Genomic DNA, 20,488 nt, shown 5'->3' with positions numbered 1-20,488 from the left:
ATACTATCGGGACAAGAAGAAGGATTTGCATATGGTTTTTATTGACTTGGAAAAGGCATATGATAGGGTACCAAGAGAAGTACTTTGGTGGGCTTTGGCGAGAAAGGGTGTGTCGCGAAAATATATTGACCTCATAAAGGACATGTATGAGGGGGCTAGTGCAAGTGTTGGCACTAATGTTGGGAGAACGGAAGAATTTCCTATTACCATTGGGGTGCATCAAGGTTCCGCACTTAGTCCTTTTCTCTTTGCTATAGTTATGGATGAGTTGACAAGGGATATTCAGGACGACATCCCTTGGTGTATGATGTTTGCTGATGATATTGTGTTGATTGATGAGATAAAAGAGGGGGTGGAGAGAAAGTTGGAATTGTGGAGGCAGACTTTAGAGACTCGTGGGTTCAGTGAGCGGGGAGTAAGACCGAGTATTTGAGGTGTCAGTTCACTAAGGTGGCGGCGGGGTTGAGATCGACAGAGGCGGGGAGTATTATTTTCGATGGGAATGTTGTTGAGGGTTTGGATTTCTTCAGATATTTAGGATCTATTATTCAAAAAGATGGGGAGTTAGACGGAGATGTGGCTCACATAATTAAAGCGGGATGGTTGAAATGGAAGAGTGCTTCAGGGTTTCTATGCGATAAAGATATGCCCCAAAGATTAAAGGGAAAATTTTATCGCACGACAATTAGGCCTGCCCTACTTTACGGCTCCGAGTGTTGGGCCGTGAAACATTGTCACATTCAAAAGATGAGTGTGGCGGAGATGCGCATGTTGAGGTGGATGTGCGGACATATAAGGAAAGATCGGTTAAGGAATGAGGTGATTAGGGAAAAGGTAAAAGTGGCGCCAATAGAGGACAAGATGATGGAAAACCGACTAAGATGGTTTGGCCATGTGAGAAGGAGACCTATGGACGCCTTTTGATTAGGAGGCCGGAGACTTGGAGAACAGAAAAGGTCCCTAGAGGCAGAGGAAGACCGAGACAGACATGGTTGAGAGTGATAGAGCACGATATGAGAGTTTTGGGGCTTGAGGAGAGTATGGTGACAGAGAGGGCACAATGGAGGGAAATGATACATGTGGATTTTTAGTATTTGATTTTTTTGACAGATTTAGTGTTTTTTTATTTATTTGATTTAAAGAAATTAATTTATTTATTTTTCTCTCCTTTATTACACACTTTTTCAACAACCACTTTCTTATAGATTTTACCTGATTCATTCCGGATCCTTAACTCTATTTCGGTTTCTAAAAATCGTTTTAATCTTTTCCCTCGATTTAAATTTTAAGTTTTTATAAAAGAAAAACGGAATTCGATTTTAAAACCCCTTAGTTCACCTTGACTTTACATTACATTTTCGTTCTCCCTTTTTGTTTTTCAATTTCCCTTTTATTAGTCGCATTTTGAGGCGTGCGTTCACCCATGGACGGTTCGAAAGGATGATTCATGTCAGCCGACCCCAAATCATTTTGGGATTAAGGCTATGTTGTTGTTGTTGTTGTTGTTGTTGTTGTTGTTGTTGTTGTTGTTGTTGTTGTTGTTGTTGTTGTTGTTAAGCTTTTTTATACTTTGAAAGTCTTTTTATATCACCCCTTTTTAGTTACTTAACGTGGAGACAAATATTATTGCAATAGATTTTGTTATCCTGAGTATTTTTATTTGTAATTTTTATAATATTTTTTCCCTTATGTTCATTATTAACTCATAAGCAGTTTTGAGTATATGTTATGCCATACATTTTGTATCCACTTATAATTTATGTCATAGTATATACTTCCTCCGTTCCATTGAATTGTTTACGTTTGCTTTTTGGGCACTATTCATAAGTGAGAAGAATCTTCAATACAACTTCTAATGCATAATATAAAAGATAGTCATGTGGGATCTTGTTTAAATAGTCTTACCGAGTGCATTATGAATATCAAATTTTTATAATTTTTAATGATACGTAACTAAAGATATGAACAAAATAAAACAAGCATTGACATACGTGCATAAAGCAAACGTAAACTATCATATGGAACGGAGGAAGTATGAATTACTCCCCCTGTCCCGGTCATTTGCTGTCCTTTTCCATTTTATGGTATTTCAGTCAATTGTTATCCTTTCTATTTTAAAAATGACCAGGACGGAGGGAGTAATACATATCAGCGTACGACTTGAGATGGAACTTTCGTAAGTGTTGGAATCAACATAGAATTTCATGGTATTCGAAATCAGGAGTAAATCTATTGTTTTTACTCATAGGTACCACTCAAACATTAATAACAAGAATAAGAATTTGTAGTATTTGCTCGACATTGAGTACAAGTAGAGAAGTATTATTCGACAATATATAGAAGGGAGAAGTTCATCAAGGAATTGCATAACATATAGTGAGACTTTTATGTACTAGTTTACCTCAAAAAATAATTAATAAAATCATAATAGTTCGGTGAAAAGTGGAATATATACAAACATGTTAATAAAAATTTGGAAATAGATTTGGTTTTCAGGCAAAACGTTAACTCTTTTGGTATAAAGCATAACTATAATAAGGAAAATCTCCACATAATCATTTTTTTCCGTGATAATTTATTATCAGCTTTAAAGAAAATTTAAAAAAGACGATATTATTTCTAGGCCCGTGCATCGCACGAGCATTAAATCTAGTCTATATAATAAATGAAGCTTTTTTCGAGCGACTCCAGAGTGTTCAAGCTTTGCGAAATACGTAAAATAAATGATAATATATAATTTAAATTAAAAAAAACTCAAATAAAACTAAAAGATAGAGTTTGTAAGCATAATAAACATTAAATTTAACAATAAGTAGGATAATTAGTACGTTAAGAAGTCTCATCTTTATATACCAGAAAAAGAAGTCTAATATGACTCAAATATAAGACATGCCTCCACTATTGTATATAAATACTCAATGCTACATTGCTACGACATAAGCATAACTATACGACTTTATTCCATTGTTTTTTTTATTTTTACTTTTTATATGTGTTAAGAAGTCAATTCAATATAATTTTTTTTATTTGCTCATATCATTATATTAATTGATGATCTCTTTGTTTTTCCCCTTTTTGCAGCACAATTACGTTTATATCGTATACATGCAACATGCCTAAGTGAATTACCTGCATGATTGTGGGGTTTATGTGATTTTTGTACAAATAAAGGTAACAACTAATCCAAAGATATACTTTGGGTGCGATAATGTTCATTGCAAGGCTGTTTCAATACATATACATCTTTCAAGATTTTGATACTATACTAAACGTGAAATTCCCTAGAGTTCATAATCACGTTAGGCAGTATGAGTATTTGTTATGGCCTTGTGACATATGACATGAATTCTAAAGCAAAACAAATACTAATTAATATGTTATTACATCTGCTTATTTAGCGTGAAACTCTATTTCTTCATCAGTATCGCAGGACATTATAAATGAAGAATAAAATACATGGTTCACTTTTTGGAGCTTCGACCGATTGGGAGGACCGAGAGTCTGAGATTGGGTTTGTAACACCCCGGCCCAAACCGGGTCGGGAGCGGTTACTTATGATAGCTCACCAGGCTGTGTACATGGCCCACAGATCAACACGGGTCCTTTATAGCGCATTTTGTCCTCACTCATGTACATCCCGGGAATCTTCCCAGGAGGTCACCCATCCTAAGACTACTCCTAGCCAAGCACGCTTAACTTTGGAGTTCTTTCGCATGGATGACCATAAAAGAAAGTGCACTTTGTTGATATGAGTAGTACTTCCAATCCCTTTAAGCACTAGTTATTTAAGCCTATCACTGGACCTCTTCAATTAACGTGGGGTGTTACAGTCACCCCCCTACTTGAAGAACGCAACGTTCTCGTTGCGCCTGGGAGCATAACCGCTAACCCAGAATCCTCCCCCGCTAGGTGTGTGATTACAATGGAGCGTATAACCACTGCCTCCAGGAGCGTATAACAACTGCCTCTAATCACCACACGGTCGCAGGGTTGCTCTGATACCACTTGTAACACCCCGGCCCAAACCGGGTCGGGAGCGGTTACTTATGATAGCTCACCAGGCTGTGTACATGGCCCACAGATCAACACGGCTCCTTTATAGCGCATTTTGTCCTCACTCATGTACATCCCGGGAATCTTTCCAGGAGGTCACCCATCCTAAGACTACTCCCAGCCAAGCACGCTTAACTTTGGAGTTCTTTCGCATGGATGACCATAAAAGAAAGTGCACTTTGTTGATATGAGTAGTACTTCCAATCCCTTTAAGCACTAGTCATTTAAGCCTATCACTGGACCTCTTCAATTAACGTGGGGTGTTACAGGGTTAGTCTAAAAAGTCCAAACTACCATTTCTTTGTTATTTATATTTTTTCACGATTCTTATTTGTTTGTATTTAATCGGAGTCATTATTTTAATGATACACTTTAGTCTTCTACTTTTCTACTCCCTGACATCTGATTATCTAATGCAACTCTTTGGACTTTTAATGTTTTGTGTGACAGATTGGTAAGGAAAAAAGTAGCAAATGCGATCACTGTGGAGGTTGAACTGTGATCCATATACTTTTGTTCATCGTAAGAAGACATCGAATCAACTACGTTATAATCCATAATAAAATAAAGGGAAATTTAACAAAAATAACCCAACCTTTAATATGTCTTCCTGAAATAACCCAACCTTTTAACTTCAACAATAATAATCCAACCTTTGTATTTTTGTCACAAAAATATCGTCCCAAAATCTCACCTAAAGTAATTTCTACCTAATATTGAGAAATGATATTTTGTAAAATAGTTTCATAAAGCTTTATATAAAATTTATTTTGCGATATCATACTTAAAAAAAATCATAACCAAAAAAATTGAAACATTATAATTTCCTTAGTTATAAATGGAAAACTAATAAATAAAACAAATATATAATTTTTTGAAAAAAAAAATAGTTTGGAAAAGATTGCAAGTTTCAAACTTTTTTAATGTTAGCGAAAATTTGTAGAGTTGATAAGCCATGTTTGTGATTTCTCAATGAATAAAAGTTTGGTGAAGATGAAAGTTTGGATCTTTTTAATTTTCTACTTGATTATTTGATTTTATGTAGTGTTAATAAACTTTATATAAAGATTTATTAAACTATTTTACAAAATATCATTTCTCAATATTAGGTAGAAATTAGTTTAGGTGAGATTTTGAGATATTTTTGTGACAAAAATACAAAGGTTGGATTATTATTGTTTAAGTTAAAAGGTTGGGTTATTTCTGGAAGACATATCAAAGGATGGGTTATTTTTGTTAAATTTGCCTAAAATAAAATTATATTGTAGTTTTTCATAGCGATTCATAATTAAGTTCATTATTTATACCGAATGTTTCAAAGTTTTAGAACTTCATATCAAAAGATGACGCTTTTGACTTTTCCGTTGTTCTTACCCAAGGCTTTGCCCCATATGCTTTTGTTTATTTATTGTAGAATCTTTGTGAAAATTCTACAAACAAATAGATTTGGAGCAATTATTTTTAGAAATTAACTATTGAAATTTTCGGGAGAGTGGATGATGTAAAACCGGGTACCAATTTGGTGTGAATTTTAGACACAAAAGAGGCCTGATTTGGTGAAGTGTTTTGAGTGATATTTTTGTGTTTTTAGAGTTTAGTTTGCAGCGGAAAATGTTAAGTAAAATGGATATGGATTAGCTAAGAAACCTCGCAAGATAACTCAACTAAAACTCAAATCTCCAACCAAGACCACACAGGAACAAGGAGGAAAACTAATACGTGCATTTTATATAGTCCTTTTTGGCCTTTTTATGCACGTATTTCTATGCTATTATCATAGTTTTATGCTACGAAATGCCCCGAATATGCTACTTTGGTTTGTTTTGTTCTATTTGCAGAAATGGACCAGAAAGTAGTGAAATCGAGCCTTTTACCGTCCGTTTAGCATGTATTTGGAGAAAGAGTGAATTTGGAGCGGAAATGTAGCTGTCTTGAGGTGTGCAAAGAAGTAAGATAGCTAGGCGAGCAAAGGAAGAACTTCAAATTGCTAATGCCTATTTTGGAGAGCCATATCTCGAGTTCTACAACTTATTTTCAGGTTATTCCAATTGGATATGAAAGTTTGTCCTCTTAGCTTTCCAACGCCACCGGAATCGCCCTGTTTGACCAAGTAACGAAGAAATGGCAGCCGTTTGAAGTTCAGTGCGCGAAACAGGAATTGTGCGCTGGAAAGTACTCGATCGAGTACAATTTTACTCGATCGACTCCTTTTTCTACTCGATCGAGTAGTTGTATTTTAGGGTTACTCGATCGAGTATATTTTCTACTCGATCGAGTGGTTTGAGCTTAATTTTACTCGATCGAGTGATATAAAGTTACTCGATCGAGTGGTTTTGTCTTTCATGGGCTTTAATTAGTCCGTGAACTTATAATTAGCTTATAGACTTAGTATTTTTCTATTTAAGCTTGATTAATTAGGTTATTAGGAGCTAATCTATTATCTTATCATCTATCTTTCATCTTTCTACACTACGTTACTTTCTCTCTTTTACTGTAACTTTTGCACTTGGATTGTTTTTGCTCGGATCTAGTTGTTCTTTACGCTGGATTCTTGCGATTGTAATCTCCTTTCCCTTTTTAATATTAATCTTTCTTTTGTTTACTTTAATTCTCTTGTTCTGTTCCTTTAATTCATGCCCTAATCTCTTTTATGCAATTTTATTATAATTTCATTATGTTTATTATTAGTTCATTCATAATTATTAGTCTTGACAATATTGATAATATGAGTAGCTAATTTATTTCATGTTAGGATTAGGGGATCTACGGTAGAATTGTGACGATGTAGTGAATAAGTTAGATGAATTAATTGTGAGATTCTGTCACCAAAGCAATATAACTGTATTTACCAACTTAGTTGAGTGCACGCTTCTGAGTCACCCTTTTAATTTGGTTAAATTTAATCCTGGATCGGAAGATTGGACTAAATAGACCTGCTATGAACAGTAGACTACCCTGACGAGGACAGAAGTTAAGTTAGTGGGAATCTAGGGTAGAAAGTGGACCGGAAGGACCTTTCCGTTATCCTTCTCACAGTAATTTGTCTAAGCTATTTACAGTTGAGTCGCTGAACTACCATAGTGAACCGAAATCCTGACATACCTTCTTTATCTGATCACTTTTATCACATTTTCTTGCTTTATCGCTCTTTCCCTATTTCTCTTCCCCTTAAACCTTTAGCAGTTTAGAAAATCAAATACAAAACCCCCCAACTGTGACATAGATAGACGGACTACAGATAGATACCTTGCCTCCCTGTGGAGATCGACCCTACTTGCTGCTAGCTTCTGTTAGTTGTATTTAGGTATTATTTTTGGTACAGAAACGACCGTATTAGAAACAAAGGATATTTCAACCAAGAACACACAGTAAACAAGGATTAAATAAGGCGCCAACCTCGCAAGGAAGACAAGAACACTCGCAAGCGTTCAAAGTTTAAGAAAAGTTCTCAACACTTGGGTTTATATTTCTGAAATTGGATGATTTACAAATGGGGTATTTCAGCCCTTATATAGAAAAAGATGTGCTTGGGCTCCAAGGCAACATTAAATGCTAGGGGCAATTTCCTAAGTGTGCTTGGGTTTCAAGGCATTATTTAAGACTATGTAGAAAAATATGCTAGATTTTTGTAAAAACTAGGTGAGGAAGACTAGATTTATCCTCTCCTTGAGCGGCACTCTTTTTGGACGGCACTTCTTGGACGGCACTTGTCAGACCAACTAGAGCTCGACGTCCAACTTATCTATGTGACATAGCTCGCATTTTTTTAGTGCCAAAATAAGGATTCGGACCAGCGTTAAATAAGAGTGCGCTAGAGCTCGACATTGATCCTGCATCATTCTCTCCTTCTTCAAAAGAATTTGTCCTCAAATTTTCATCATCCAAGTATGGAGATAGATCACCAATATTGAAAGTAGCACTTATACCACCATATTCATTAGGGAGTTCAATTTTGTAAGCACTTTCACCGTAGCGCTCAAGTACTCGAAATGGACCATCGGCCCTTGGCATTAACTTGTTCTTTCGCTTCGAGGGAAACCTTTATTTGCGAAGATGTAACCAAACAAGATCTCCCACCTTGAAAGTAGGTTGCTTTCGATGCTTATTAGATTTCTCCTTGTATCTTGCATTAGCCTTCTCAATTTGAGCTTTGATTTGCTCACAAGTACGCAAGAATGCAGCTTGTCTTTCTTTAGCTTCAAAACTTACCATCTCCTTCTCGTCCCATGGTTGCGTAGGAACTGGTAAGGGAGTGTAAAGCCCCTTAGTGAATGAACGTTTCGACATTTGGCATGTAGCACACCTTGCTATCACATCTTGCACATCCTTGAGCATCTTAGGTCAATAGCTCTCGAATTGAGCTCTTAGGAATACAAATCTTGTTTCCTTTGAACAAATATCCTTCTTGTACCGAGAACAAATTAGTAGGACTAATAAGTTCATTTGAAAAATCAGAATCATCTTTGTACAATTCTTTCAATTGCTCAAATCCAAGTAACTTCGCATCAAGTGCAACAACCAAACAATGCCTCCTCGAAAGCGCATCAGCCACAACATTAGAGTTTCCCATCTTATACTTTGAAGAAAAGGTAAAAGATTGTAAGAACTCTACCTATTTGGCATGTCTTGCATTCAACTTTTGCTGTCCATGAATGTGCTTTAGAGCCTCGTGATCAGAATGTAGAACAAATGGTTTTGGGCGAAGATAACGAGCCCAATGATCCAGCGCTCGCACAATCGCATAGAACTCTTTGTCATAGGTGGAATACTTCAGCCTTGCTCCACCCAATTTCTCACTAAAGAATGCAATTGGTCTTTTCTCTTGGATTAGAACAGCTCCAACTCCAACTCCACTAGCATCACACTCAACTTCAAACAATTTGTTAAAGTCAGGTAAAGCTATAATAGGTGCTGAACATAGTTTATCTTTGATCTCATCAAATGCTTTTTGTGCGCTAGGATTGTACACAAACTCTATTTTCTTTGTTAGCTCGGTAATAGGTGCAACAATAGAGCTAAAACTTTGAATGAACCTTCGATAAAATGAAGCCAATCCATGAAAACTTCTAACTTCAGTAGTTGTTTTAGGAATAGGCCACGATTGAATTGCTTCCACTTTTGAAGGATCAACGCTCACCCCTTGTTCTCCAACGATGTAACCAAGAAAGGTCACACTAGGCACCATGAACATGCATTTCTCGAGCTTTCCATAAAGTTTCTGTTCTCTTAACTTCTCAAACACCTTTCTCAAATGTTCCAAGTGTTGCTCCTTATTTTTGCTGTAGATAAATTCCTATTTTACAAAACACTTTTCTAAGATAAATGGATCATGTTATGCACCATAAACCCAATTCGGTAAATGGATGTTTAATTTCCGTCTTGCTTGCAAAACAACATTAAATCCAACTTGACATCAATTACTTGATACTTGGATAAACAATCGACTTAGCAAATTTTCGCATGTTAGGTAACTTGTGGATACGCATTCTTGCATTTAAACCGTTTTATCAACTTTTGCACTTAACCAACCAAGATCGATTAGTAGAGGCCGCTGCCGCAGGCGGGATATGGTGTCCGATTAAAGGGCTTCCCAATACGTACCCTCACCTCTTACTCAGAAACTTTGGATAGTGGACGACCTTATCTAGGGCGAACAAGAGTCATTCTAGCGATAAGATGATAAAGAGGAACGATTCCTTATCTTTAGTACCTATGTAAAGCACCGGTTTTTGCCTTAATTGACCTAGGTATAAAGTGGACTCGAATGGTTTCCAGGCATCCCATAATTGCTTGGTGGCGACTACGAACATCTCTGCATAGTTATGAGACCTTTTCTGAGACGAAACCGACCGATCTAAAGCGATCCGTTCAAAAGTATTTCTCAGGCCGCCGAGCGTGGCTTTCCGACCGCTGCATGTCCCACGGATCAGCCTGGCGCGTAGGTGGCCCATGTCCACATATTGGTGACTCCGCTGGGGAAAACTGGGAAACTTGTGTCTCGGCGATCCCTAGATGGTGAAACTCGAACGAGGTCTTGGTTGAAGTGCATTAATTGATATTACGGTCATAATTTGGGTTCCTTGTACGAGCCTATAACCTAACCTTTATCGACCAATTGGCTCGTCCCGTCAGCGTGAGTTTCTCATCCCCGCGTTTTGAATCCCGATTGTGTTAAGCATACCATTGGCGTTACACATTTCTATTTCGTCAAAGAGCATTCACTTCCCACGTGCACAAAGCTAGGGCACTAACCTTACACAGTTTATTTGGATTGACATCCCTCTCGAAAATCGGGGATTGATCGCTTGGTGTGTAACCACCCTTATTAAGCCAAAACCCGTGTTAGAATTATGCATAATATAATGAACTGTGAGTGCTTATGTGTTATGTGATCATAAGTCCTTCCGTGTCATTTCCAAACTTTTAAAACACTCTTTTTGTGCCGTTATAATGGCCATGTCAAACCTCGGTCTTGCACCGACCGTTGCAAACCCTTTTTCATGCCGTCGTAATGACGATTTTCAAACCCCGTTTTACAACCGTTTCAACAAAACACCCTTTTTGCGCTGTTATAAAAGCCATTTCAAACCTCGGTCTTTCTCCGACCGTTGCAAACCCCTTTTCATGCTGTCGTAATGATGATTTCAAACCCGGTTGTACAACCGTTTCAACAAAAACACCCTTTTTGTGCCGTTATAATGGCCATTTCAAACCTCGGTCTTTCGTCGACCGTTGCAAACCTTTTTTCCATGCCCTCGTAATGACGATTTTCAAACCCGGTTTTACAACCGTTTCAACAAAAACACCTTTTTTGCGCCGTTATAATGGCCATTTCAAACCTCAGTCTTTCGCCGAGCGTTGCAACCCCTTTTTTATGCTGTCGTAATGATGATTTTCAAACCCGGTTTTACTACCGTTTCAACAAAAACACCCTTTTTGCGCCGTTATAATGGTCATTTCAAACATTGGTCTTTCGCCGACCTTTGCAAACCCTTTTTCATGCCGTCATAATGGCGATTTTCAAACCCGGTTTCTACAACCATTTCAAAAACACCTTTTTGCGTCGTTATAACGGCCGTTTCAAAACACGGATTTTAAACCGTTTTGCGCCGACATATTGTACTTTTTGCGCCGACATAATGGCCCTTTCAAAACCCGAAAATAAAACACCTTTTTCGAGGCTTTTCAAATCCCGAGAACGACACACCGTTCTCGAGACCACAACAATTTCAAACCCTGATTTTCAAAACACATGATCTTGAATTTCAAAAATACCGTCTTCGGAGACGACACATCGTTTCCAAAGCCGCTGCAACTCTAACTCAAACCGTCTTTTGAAAATAAACCTAAGATGACCCTTTTTAACTGGCTGACTCTTTGGAGATCTTTACTGTTCGAAAGCCGTCCATAAAAGCAATAAACGTATCTTTTTGAAAAATTTTATTTTCGAAAATTTCCGTCCACTACTCCAATTCCGCCTCGTGTCTGCCGAGTCAAAGAAAACGTACTTATGGATCTTTACTTATGAGTCGTCTTACCTCGAGACTCATTCAACGGCGTCACGCCATTACGTTGGACACGAGTTAAAGTCTAGTCAACACCGTCACGTACACCATCAATCGAGTTAGCACCGAGGCACCACACACGGTTGCCCCCGTCTCGTTGAGTCCAAAGTGTATGTCCGTCTTTTGTGTTGTCTGCGTTTAGTCGTTAAACCGTGTCGGATTGATATGTAACGTGAGCCGTTTTCTTCCTCAGAACTGTGGCCCCATCTTCAGCTTCGTCCAACAACAACAACAACGATGATAACAGAGATCTCACAACTGCTCAGTTAGCCAGTCTGCTCATAGCCCTTAAGGTCACTCTGGATCGTGTCGAGACCCGTATCGACACTCTGAAAAACAAGGAAACTGGAGAGCATAATACTCCGCCATTAACCGAAACCGAGAAAAGGCTTAAGCTTTTCGAAGAGCAACTCCTGGCCCGTGGAAACAACATCCACCTCGAGAATAATCGAAGGTTCGAACTCGTCGGGGATCAACTGCCTGACAACTTTACCTTAACTGATGTGCCTAAGTTCAAAGGAGTGGAGGAACCACTAAATCACATTCGGGCCTTCAAGGATTACATGTCCATCAAGGGGGTTAAGCAGGAGCTCTTTACCTGGATCTTTCCATCGTCTTTGGAAGCGATTCCTCGTCAATGGTACTATTACCTCGACCCAAAGAGCATCACCACTTGGGACGAAGTCGCCGTTGAATTCGCTAAGCAATACGCTGACAACGTCGAAACTCAAGCCAACACATGCACCCTTGAAGTCCTAACTCAGAATGACAAAGAGGGATTCACCGAATTCCTAACCCATGGGAGGAGGGTGAGCACCGAATTGGTCAGTAAGCTAAGCGAATCAACGTTGGTGGAGAAATTCGTCAACAACCTCTGTCCAATTTATACCAACCTGCTAAGGTATAAGAAAATTAAAACCTTCCAGGATCTGCAGATCCTCGGGACCCGTATCGAAGATGGCCTGCACATGGGTGTCTTGGCCAAAACTATGGGTAGAGGCTATCATGGGTCTACATCAACTGGGTCTTGTCCCTACGGTCAAGCAAACAAAATTTTAATGAGGTCAACCTCCTCGAACCAACTTCAAAGAAAGCCGAACGTCCATAAAGGACATTCACCAACTTGGGACCAACCTATGCTATCGCCCTAAAAAGGCTCATGAACCAAGGGAAATTGCAACCAATCGGGCCCACTCTGGACCCGCCTGAAGCAAGGAAAACCTACTTTTGGAATCCTAACGCCTATTGCCAATATCAGGAAGGCAAAGGCTTTGACACAGAAACTTGCTTCAAACTGAAGCACGCTATCCAGGATATGATCGAGAAAGGAGAAAAACCCTCACCTCCACCAGCAAAACCAAACAACAAAACAAAACCTTTGGGAGTTCACGCCATCTCAGATGACGAGCCGACTCTGTATTGCTCACATCTCATCTTGCCTATTAAGGACGAGATTAATGCCTTGGAAAAAGACACCCCGGACGAGATGTTCGTGTTCAGCGCCACGTCCATGCTCGCCATGTTTCAGCAAGTCAAGGAAGCCATAACCAGTCTTTCGGAAAGGATCACCCGACTCGAGGATGCTTACCACCGGCTAATATTCAACCCACCAACACTTGCACCACGCCCAAGCTAAGGGAAGGTCCTTCAAATAGCCAAAACTCCCAATTCCAGAAGGGACTACTCCTGCAACCATTCTGGCATGCACATCACCACATAAACCACAATAATCATCCCCATCATAATCAACCCCACAATAATCAGTCTCCCTATAATCACCTTCACAAAAACTACCCACAAAAAAGTTTTCCTCACAAAAAATATCCTCCGATGAATACCCCTTCAAGGTACCCTCGCGACCCTGAAATCAACGGTATCTGGAGAGACGACGTAGAGGATGTCTACATTGTCTCGGGAAAGGGCAAACGAGCCAAAGAGATTGATCACCTTACTCGATCTGGACGCCCTTACCAGAGCCTAAACAACACAACAAACAATCCTCTAACAAACATTTACCAAATCGTCCCAGACGTTGACGTTCAACCTAGAGTTCCTGAGAACTCAATTCTCAAGCAACTCTAGAAGGCCAAGGCCGAAATATCTATTTGGCAACTAATCGCCACATTCTTCGAGCATCAGTAGGCTTTGCTTCAAGCCTTGGGGAAGCTGACAGTGCCTTCCACCTCTTCACCCGAAGAAGTGATATCCCATATGACCATGGATTTCCCTCACCTGAATAACCCAATCAACTTCTTCAACGAAGATATCCCTCCCTTCGAAGCCAATCATAACTTGACCTTATACATCACGTGCAGTGTAATGAGCTGAAGTCGTATGCTCCCAAAGATAATATTTATAACATTTATGACCTTAAACTAAATATAATATATGGTAATAAGGATCGATCCACAGAGAAGGCGATGTAATTAATTGTGTAATAATATAGAGTACAAATAACAATAGAAGGGGGGGTTTGGTTGATTGATTATAACTAATGAACTAATAAGACAAAGCAATATGCAAATAAGATTAATCCAGATGATTAAAAGGTCTTGGGTCAACAAACATCCACTATCAACAAACTAATTGGTCTTCGATTGTCTTTAATTCAATTACTCTCAAGTACTCTATTGTGGAAATACAAGTTTCCTTCTTCCTCTTAAGTATAGTCAACTAACTTGAAACGCGATATTAGAAGACCCTAATTATTGAACAATCTAATCCACATGTCTAGATTTAATCCAACAGCAGCATTAACAATCCAAGGAAGAAATAAAGTAACGATCTTTAACACACGCGGTTAACGATTCAAATTATATGTTTAGTCTCTACTTCGTCCTAATAACATGAAACGCATACAAATTATTAGGGTAAAGTTTGCTACTTTAGTCTAGATTAATTGAACAATTACGGATTCAATTTCTAAACTTGCAATAGATTAATGTAAACAAGTACCAATTGATCAGATTAGCAAGAGGAACAATAATCATAAAATAAGAACAAGAGACATAAACAATACTTGAGAAATAAAGAAAGAAAGAACAATCTCACAATTTAATTAATTGATAGCTTCAATTGTTGATCCAAGAAAGGAGGATTAATTCCCCATAATTTTCTAAGCAAAAGATGAATTAAGGTTCTTGAGTATTGTCTGATGATAGTAATGATAATGATCGAAAAATAATAATAATAACAAAAAGTCTTATGTATAATAACTTCCTAAAACAAAGCAACGAAATTAGGTAAATCACGGTTCAACACTTGGCGACCCGTCATCCCTGACAGGCGACCCGCCAGGTGGCTAGCCTCCCTAGCCTGGCTACTGTGCTGCTTCTTAATCACATTCTGGCCTCCTATGTCGGCTCGCCTGGGTTGCCTGGCTACCCATCTGTGCCGCTTGCTTGGCTTGCTAGGCTAGTCTCTTTCACTGCTTGTATCTTTTTCTTCTTGTCAAAACAAGCCTCTAGCTTTCAAGTCGGGTCTCTGACTTCATCAAACTTCCAAGATCCAAACCCGGTTCCTACCTGGATCATCCATACACGGATAACTCGGTAAAATTACACATAATATGCACGAAACAAGTGCTTAACTTGAACACACACTATGCCGCATAAAATAACACATTTAGCTCCTCCAAAATCACTTAATCAACCATCCTATAATATACAAAACCCGTCATATCAACTTTCCCACACTTAGATCTTTACTCTTCCTCGAGTAAACTCAAAGAATATATGGAAGCTCATACCAACACCGATCCACATAAGCATAAGGAAGCTAACAAGACTTAATGAAACTCTTACTAGACGGTCTTCAACATAACAACGAGAGATAAAATAGCATCGGAAGAATTTTTTTCTCTTACCTAAATCTCTCATTTTGCCTAGAGCTCCCGCCCTTGCGGGTTTTCATTCTAGCTCATCATTTTTTTTAAACTCACTCTACTCTCAGTGGCACACAACTCGATTCTTCATTTTACCCGGAGCGCCCTTTCGGCTTTTCACTCCGTCCTCGGGCACATCCCAATCTTGCCTAGGCGCCCTTTCGGGTTTTCACCTAACCGAGATACTTTGTTTTTTCTTTTTCTTTGAACGGAAATAAATAACTAAAATAAACACACCACACAATTACAAAGGTGTACAAATCGGAACGATTCTCCCTCTCCACACTTGAATGAAACATTCTCCTCAACGTTGCAAGGACATAATAAAGGGAAAGGGAGAACAAACCTTAGTCACACGACTCAATAGACATATCAATCCTCAACACCGCGCGGAATAGATCAATCCACACACCATACCTCCTCCCCACACTTGGCCATTAGCATATTCCATAAAACACAATCACACAAGGCCAACAAAAGATAAGAGTAACTAAAGAAGACTAACGGACCTTATTACTCCATCCTAACAAATGACCAAGTAGCTCTAAAAACATATGTGCCAGCAACAAATTGCGCGCACATAAATAAAATACTTCTACAACTCCGAGCTTGCATGGTCAATCCTAATCTCCTCTACGCCAAATCAACAAACCATCCAACCGCAATAGCAAGGTGCCCACAACAACGCACCGCGGTTACACCACTGACAAGAGTGTCGTCGTGTCTCCCAATGAACACATTTATATTTCACAACAAACAACTAGTTAGTGGCTAAGTCGAGGTCGATCCATGGGACGGTGTGCTTTGGTTCTAATTCTATCCATCTCAATTTATGCTAGTGTCACAATTGATTTGGGTTTGTAGTTGTGTTCTAAACTAATGCAAGCAACAAAGTAAAACAAGCAAATAAAGGTGTAGACAAATAATAAAGGGATACTAGGATGTCATGGGGTCATATGGGGTTCATGGGAGTTGATCATACAAACATGTTCTCAATTAAATAGCAAGCACTTATTATTGTGATGAGATCGAGTTGGTGTAAATCTTACAATCCCTAAGAAGGTTTGGGTCCCGGAGCCGAATCGATTAGATTGTACAACACCTACAAGTCGACTTAGTCCTTCCTATTCAACATTATGCATGGTCTAATGAGGCTCGAGTTGGTTTATGTCTTACAAGTCTCATTGAAAAGATAAGTGATGGGTAAAAAATGCAAGGATTCATAGGCTCGCATTTTATCAAACATAACATGTGCATAAGTTGAAATCATAACAAGCAAGCAAATAAATTATGTGAACATATTAGATTAAGCATGAATCAATCCCCATGTTGGTTTCCCTTAATTACCCATTAATCCTAGCTAAAAAAACTACTCACTCATGATCAAGTTTAACATGTTAATAAGGTTGTCAATCATACTAACAAAGCCAAACATGATGAACAAGTAAGAAATATTAACAATAATTAAAGCAAGAGTAAAAGAGATTATACCTATGAAGATGATTCCAAATAATAAAGCAAAGAATAAAAGAAGAGAACTTGATTGATTGATGAAGAGTTGTCAATTCTCCAATAATAACCCAATAATCTTCAATTACCCAATAATAAACTTGAATTACTCAATAATAAAGTTGAACAATAATTAAGGAAAGATTAATGTGTAATTTGTGAAACGATTAAAGAGTAATCTATTCTAATCTACTCCTAATGAAGGTTTAATCTAATCTAAGAGAACTTGACTCCATAAGAGGGCTTGGTTCTTTGATTATTACAAATGGAGTATATATAGTAGTACATCATTAGGTTAAGTAAGGGTAGATTAGTAAATAGCATTGCTAAGTGAAAAGTTGAGGAAGTGCTCCTCTCCAAGGAGATGCGCATATCCGTTCTGGTAGTCTTCATGGAGTACGCTCGTCCCGAGCGTCTTGGCTGAGGGACGGTTGGTTCTGGAGAAGAATCCGAGCGGATTGTGGGTCGGGACGCTCGGATCATCAGGCCTCAAGATGGGCGTCTTGGCATCGGGACACTCGGATAATAGGAAGGGAATACGAGCGTCTTGGGTCTGGGGACGAGCGTCTTGGGTCTGGGGACGAGCGGATTGGCGGACAGCTTCTCTGTTTGAACTCGGATTGTAAAACGGACGTCATTTTCTCATCCGGACTCCTATTGGAGTGATTCAAAAGCCTACACCACATGATTTTTCGACGCCGTTTCATCTAGTATACTTTCAGAGCCAAAGGAGCAACTCTTGGGTTGGGTTCCGAGCAATTTCTTCATGTAATGGCTTCCTTGCTTTTCCTCCTCTTGCATACCCCTTATTCTTGTGTTGTTGGCACTCGTTCTTGCCTCCTCTTCATACTAGTCCATCCAATATCGTCAAAAATCTTCCAAATAAGCACGGAAGAGGGGGGAAATTCTGCCTCATTTATCTCCTTTTCTACAAAACATATGAAATGCACTAGAAAAGCAAATATGAAGGTTTTAACGGATAAAATGGCCATGAAATGTTATAATAGTATACAAAATAGGCTCAATTAGGGGACTAAATGTGCGCCAATAATAGTCACATCAAATATCCCCAAACCGAACCTTTACTCGTCCCGAGTAAAGAAGTGACTAGAACTAGACCTTTATTTAAACTATCCTAATAATATAACCGATATGAGACAATTAGCGGGTCTCACTCCGCCCCTTCAACTCACAACAAGACAACCATGAGGTAGGATGCCTTCTTGCAAGGCAAGGTGGGGCTTGCCAAAATGGCGATACATCCAAGCATTAAAGCACACAAAACAAGTAATGGATGCATTTACAAAAATGAATAGCCACTTTCCTCATCTAAGTGGCGGAAATTATCTAAAGGGGAAGCAATTCAAGGGTACACATTCTATTATATATACGGTTTCTTCAAACTACTAAGCCTAGAAGGATACCAATAAATCACCTCCAAGTTGTGTCAAGCTAGGGTACCTTTGTCCTGAATCGTTAAATGCTTTCGTCAAGAGTATACTCCCTATGGTGTTAGAAACACTGGAGGATCGCGGAATTCCTCTTCTTGCCTAGACAAGAAGAAGGGTCATCCCCTCTCTACCATGCACAAAAGTGGATACGATGGAAAAGGGATCAATAGAATTTGAGTTTCATTTGGGAGTTTGCTTTGTTGTTGTTTTCCCCCCCAATTTATTTATAATGATGGAAACCCAAAGTGGTAAGATGATAGTTTTGGCAGAGAGAAAACAGCAAAAAGATTTGGTAAATATTTAAGGTTGGTAATTGTGACAACCAAAAACAAAAGAGAGAAGCTTAGTCGTCTTAATAAAAATATATGTTGCAAAAGTAAATTTTACTTATAAAAGTTAATTAAATAGGATAATAAATATTTAGATAAAATATGGCGTATTATAATCTTTCCCCCTTAAAAAGAACTTCGTCTCCGAAGTTCGAGTTTAGCAAAACAGAACCAGTTTAAATTCGAGTGGTATTACATTCCACCCTCCTTAGAAATAAAGTTCGTCCTCGAACGTAAAATTTTCAAAATGAATAAAATGACAGCTTAGATTTAAGAAAATTTTCAAAGTTAAATCGAGCGGTGCTTAGATGTGACGATCTCAACACCTAACGAAGGGGCTTCTCCACAAGAACCCTTCTTGTCCAAATCTTGGACAATATCACGAAGCACCAACCACGATGGATCCCACCCATGCTCCATCTGCTCGACGACATGAACAAGTGTCATGCTACCATACCATCTTGAACCCTCCTTCTTCAAAGCATCAACAAGGAGGTAATCATGCACTAGGCAAAAGGCAAGAGCCCTTCTCCTAGCCACCTCCGATATATTGACATCCAAGCGGTTTGAGAAGATGTTGATAAGAGCCAACATATCAATGCCATGAGGAGCAAGGAGGAAGTTCACTTGGCTCGTCGACAAGCCCAACATAGAACGAAACTTCTCCTTATAACACAACCGAGTTGGAGGAAGCACCAGAGTACAACTCGGCCACCCCCCAATAGCGCCCACTTCTTCGGTAAGGGGGCAAATTTCACCTTTCGGAAAAACAAAAACATGTTGTTTTGAATCTCAAAAACGAGAGCAAGCAACAAGGAACGAGGATTGCACCTTGACTTAACGAAGCACCAACAACTGGCCAACTCCTATTACAATGAGTTGATACTTCTCGGGAGGTGATAAGTCTCGACACCAATGTTGCAACCTATTTTCTAAAGTATCCATGAACTATTTTTGTGGAAGAAGAAGATAAGATTTTCGTAGAGATGTTTTTCGTATTTTAGATGATGAAACAATGAAGCACAAACATCCCTATTTATACAAAACAATCATCACCTTTTTTCCGAAAAAAGGGGGAGGTCCCTTGCATCGCCTAGGAGCTCGCGCCTCTTTGGGCTGCTTCTAAAAACCCGCACCTTGACTTGTCCTTGTCAAGTTGGGTTTCTTTCTGACACCTTGCTTTTCTCGCCTCAAGGTTTGCGCCTCTTTAGGCTTACCCGGAAATTTTTGTGAATTCGACACGGTTTTCACAACGCAGCTTTAAACATACGAGTTTTTCTATTCTTTTTTTAGGGGAGAAGGACTAGTCGCCCCGATCCGCGATGGATCGTTTCCATGTTAGTCGAAAATTTCGAAAATTTTTCGCATTTCCGCAAAATGGATAACATGGCATCAATTCACTTTTGCAAATTCGAGTCTTGATCTCGCAAAAATCAAAATGAACACACTCACAAAAATATTTTTGTAATTCATCCATGGCGGTTTGAGTTTTAATTTTCAAGTTGCAAATCAACATTGGAAAAATTCAATGCGATTTAATTTAAACACGAATTAATTTCTCGAAATTTCAAAACAATTCCAAGCGTGACGTTTTGTTGCGGAATTTTAAAAATTCATTTTGCAAAAAAAAAAAAAAATTTAATTTTAACTTCGAGTCATCGTGGTTATTTTTTCTAAGAAAATATGGAGAGGCTCCTT

At 38.7% G+C, this 20,488-nt stretch overlaps 1 protein-coding gene across 1 annotated transcript; it reads right to left on the bottom strand.

The window, feature by feature from the left end:
- Positions 1-8,665: 8,665 nt before the first annotated feature.
- Positions 8,666-9,539, bottom strand: LOC141657800 (putative mitochondrial protein AtMg00860). Its single transcript, XM_074465148.1, has 2 exons — positions 9,475-9,539; positions 8,666-9,332 (listed from the first exon to the last, which is right to left on the bottom strand). Exons 1-2 carry the CDS (start codon positions 9,537-9,539, stop codon positions 8,666-8,668), a joined length of 732 nt encoding a protein of 243 aa, XP_074321249.1.
- Between the last annotated feature and the right edge of the window lie 10,949 nt (positions 9,540-20,488).

Source organism: Silene latifolia, chromosome 1 (assembly GCF_048544455.1).
Source record: "Silene latifolia isolate original U9 population chromosome 1, ASM4854445v1, whole genome shotgun sequence".
Classification (NCBI taxonomy): domain Eukaryota; kingdom Viridiplantae; phylum Streptophyta; class Magnoliopsida; order Caryophyllales; family Caryophyllaceae; genus Silene; species Silene latifolia.
The sequence above is the reverse complement of the archived record's forward strand: the minus strand, read 5'-3'. Positions and strand labels throughout refer to the sequence as shown.

What these genes read in the sequence shown, in the direction of transcription:
- LOC141657800 (XM_074465148.1), bottom strand. Translation starts at nt 9,539, where the DNA reads ATGCGTATCCACAAGTTACCTAACATGCGAAAATTTGCTAAGTCGATT. An exon ending in ATTGTTTATCCAAGTATCAA is followed by an intron (nt 9,333 to 9,474) that starts GTAATTGATGTC and finishes ATTTATCTACAG; the next exon opens with CAAAAATAAGGAGCAACACT.